This window comes from Myotis lucifugus, unplaced genomic scaffold (genome assembly GCF_000147115.1).
Source record: "Myotis lucifugus unplaced genomic scaffold, Myoluc2.0 scaffold_125, whole genome shotgun sequence".
Taxonomy (NCBI): Eukaryota; Metazoa; Chordata; class Mammalia; order Chiroptera; family Vespertilionidae; genus Myotis; species Myotis lucifugus.
In genome coordinates, this window is record NW_005871173.1 from 24,964 (window position 1) to 27,487 (window position 2,524).

At 42.2% G+C, this 2,524-nt stretch overlaps 1 protein-coding gene across 1 annotated transcript in view; it reads right to left on the minus strand.

Annotated features, from left to right (window-relative positions):
- The window catches only part of LOC102416882 (nesprin-1), a gene marked incomplete at its 3' end in the record, with an annotated part of 177,120 nt that overhangs the window by 24,513 nt on the left and 150,083 nt on the right, over nt 1-2,524 (minus strand). Inside the window, exon 39 of the mRNA XM_023758190.1 lies at nt 870-1,498. Within this exon, the coding sequence (XP_023613958.1) occupies nt 870-1,498 (629 nt within the window). The remainder of the gene's footprint in view (nt 1-869; nt 1,499-2,524) is intronic.

Here is a 2,524-nt window from a genome sequence, read left to right on the forward strand (position 1 = left end):
TCCCCCATCTTTGCTTTGAACCCACTTCTATTACGTTCTTCACACCTCTAAGCAAACAGGTAATAGTAATAGGGAGAGCCTGGCCAGCATGGCTCAGTGGTTGAGCATTGAGCTATGAATCAGGAAGTCATGGTTTTGATTCCCTGTCAGGGCACCTGCCCGGTTGTGGGCTAGATCCCTAGTGTGGGGCATGCAGGAGGCAGCCAATCAATGATTCTCTCTCATCATTTCTCTCTCTCTCTCTCTCCCTCCCTTTCTCTCTGAAATCAATAAAAATATATTTTTTAAAAAATAGTGGTTGGGAAAACCATTCTGCCAAGCTGATTGGCTTCACTTTAAGTGAATAAATACAAATCTTAAATGGCAGCTTATCATCTTACTAAGCTCCACAGGTATAATCTCATTTCCTCCTATGAGAAGACTATTTCACACCATTTTCTGCCCACATCTCCTGTCACTCAATCTCAATGAACGAGTTTGCTCCAGTCTTTTCTGAGGACTAGCAGCCACCAGGGAGGAATGCCTTCAGATTTACCACCAGAACTACAAGTCTACTTGCATCCCTCCCTTCCTCCTCTGCTTTCCTTCTTGTTACAGAGCATGAGTGTCTTCTCCTATCAGTTAAAATACACAGATTGATCTACATACTCTGTTGTAAATAAGATCTCAGAGTGGCTTACACAAGTCCCTTAGGAAAATCCTCCCCAAATAAATTTTAAGACCTTAAGTGTCAAATTAGTCATTAATTTTATCCTAAAAATATAAAAAGAGACGTTGCTAAGTCTGGTACTATCAAAGTTTTGCACAAGAGTTAATCCTAGGACAGATAAAAAGTAGCTGAGGCCACGGCTTCGGCAGTCTCCTCCCACCTCTGTTGGAGCGCTTGGCGGGTGGGTTCTTTCAGACGCTCTTTGTCAGCCCTCTCTTCGATGTCCTCGATGCTTTTCAGCAACTCCTCTCTCTGGTCTTGGAATGCTTTCTTCAATGATGCCAGGGCGTCTGCCTCACTCTGCTTGGTTCCCAGAAGGTTCTGGATCCTCTCTAACTCCAAGCAGAGGTGATCAGCTGAGGTTCTGCAGGAAGTCCTTTGCCCAGAGCTTCCACATTTAAGATGGTATTGGGCTTTGGTGAGAACGCCGTCCAGACCGATGGCAGTAGATTCTAACGTCTTCACGTCTTGAATAGCATCATGTAGGTCCTTTTCTAATAAGTCAGTCTGTTTCTTATTCATACTGTTGGTTGCTTCCACCGTCTGCCTCAGCCGGTGGAGCGCCTCTGACAGAGAGGTGTGGCTCTGCAGGAACCCAGCCAACTGGGCCAGGGCCAGCTGCCGCCTCTCCACCACCTGGCCGGCCTCCTCGAACAGCTGGAAGCAGTCCTCTGCTTTGCCCTGCAGGACGTGAAGGTCCTCGGCTCGACCCAGAGCGCCCAGCTTCGCGAGGTGCCCCTGCAGACTTTGCAGTTCCCCCCTTTTGCTTTCGACTTCTGCTGCGTGGTCCTGGAAGGGAAGAGAGAGTCACTGGTTCCTCAGAGACACTGTGGTTTTTGACACAGACATGTTACAGAATTGGTGATGTCAAGATACACAGTGCAATATACAATCTTGTAGCACAGTAACCCACACCGGAAACCTATAGGTTCATGTTGACCAATGTCACCCAATCAAGTTAGTAAATAAAAATTTAAAAAGTTACATTTTAAATGCAATGCATGGTATAGTATTTAAAGGTCACCCACAATGAAACTTTTAGAAAGATTCTTAAGATTTCTCTTGTTTTGCTCATCGATGTATTTCATATAAAACACAACTCTGATTTGGAACTAATGTAGTCCATGAAAAAGAATTCCTTTGTGGATAGAAATAGTTAACCTATATGCTCCTATTAACCAATGTCACCCCAAAAATTATTAAAAAGTATATATGCATATGTATAAAATTTGAAAGATTTTAAAAGATATATGTATATATAGTTAAAAGGTATAGTTACAGTATATACAGTTAAAAGAAGCTGAAAATTTGTAAGGTTTTAAAAGATATGTTATATGTACACATATATACACACACATACATATACATATACATACAATCCAGCTAATTCTAACATAGTGAAGGAGTGTGGGAATAGACAGACGTGAGCCTCTTTTCAGAGGTGTGAATAAAGCAGATGAAACTGCACAAGTTTTAGCTGCCTTCTCTCTAAGAAAATGTAGATGAACTGGCTAAGGCTGTTGTATAGAAAACTTGACCAGCTCACAATATATCATGGTTAAAACCCATCAGAGGGTTGCTAACACTCTCAGCATGGTTTCCACAAAAGAGAAAGAATCACCTGTCTTAATCGTGACCAGAATGGCCCTAATAGTTCCCTCAGCTGAACTACTAAACTTTAGAGGGCTTCTTCGAGCATTTACTTTAGAAAACTTACAAATTCATTTTCTGTCCCTTTGAGATGTAAATCTTTTTAAAACCTCCTGGACAGTTTTACTACTGAAGGCTAACTTTCTCAAACACCTGGGAGTCATC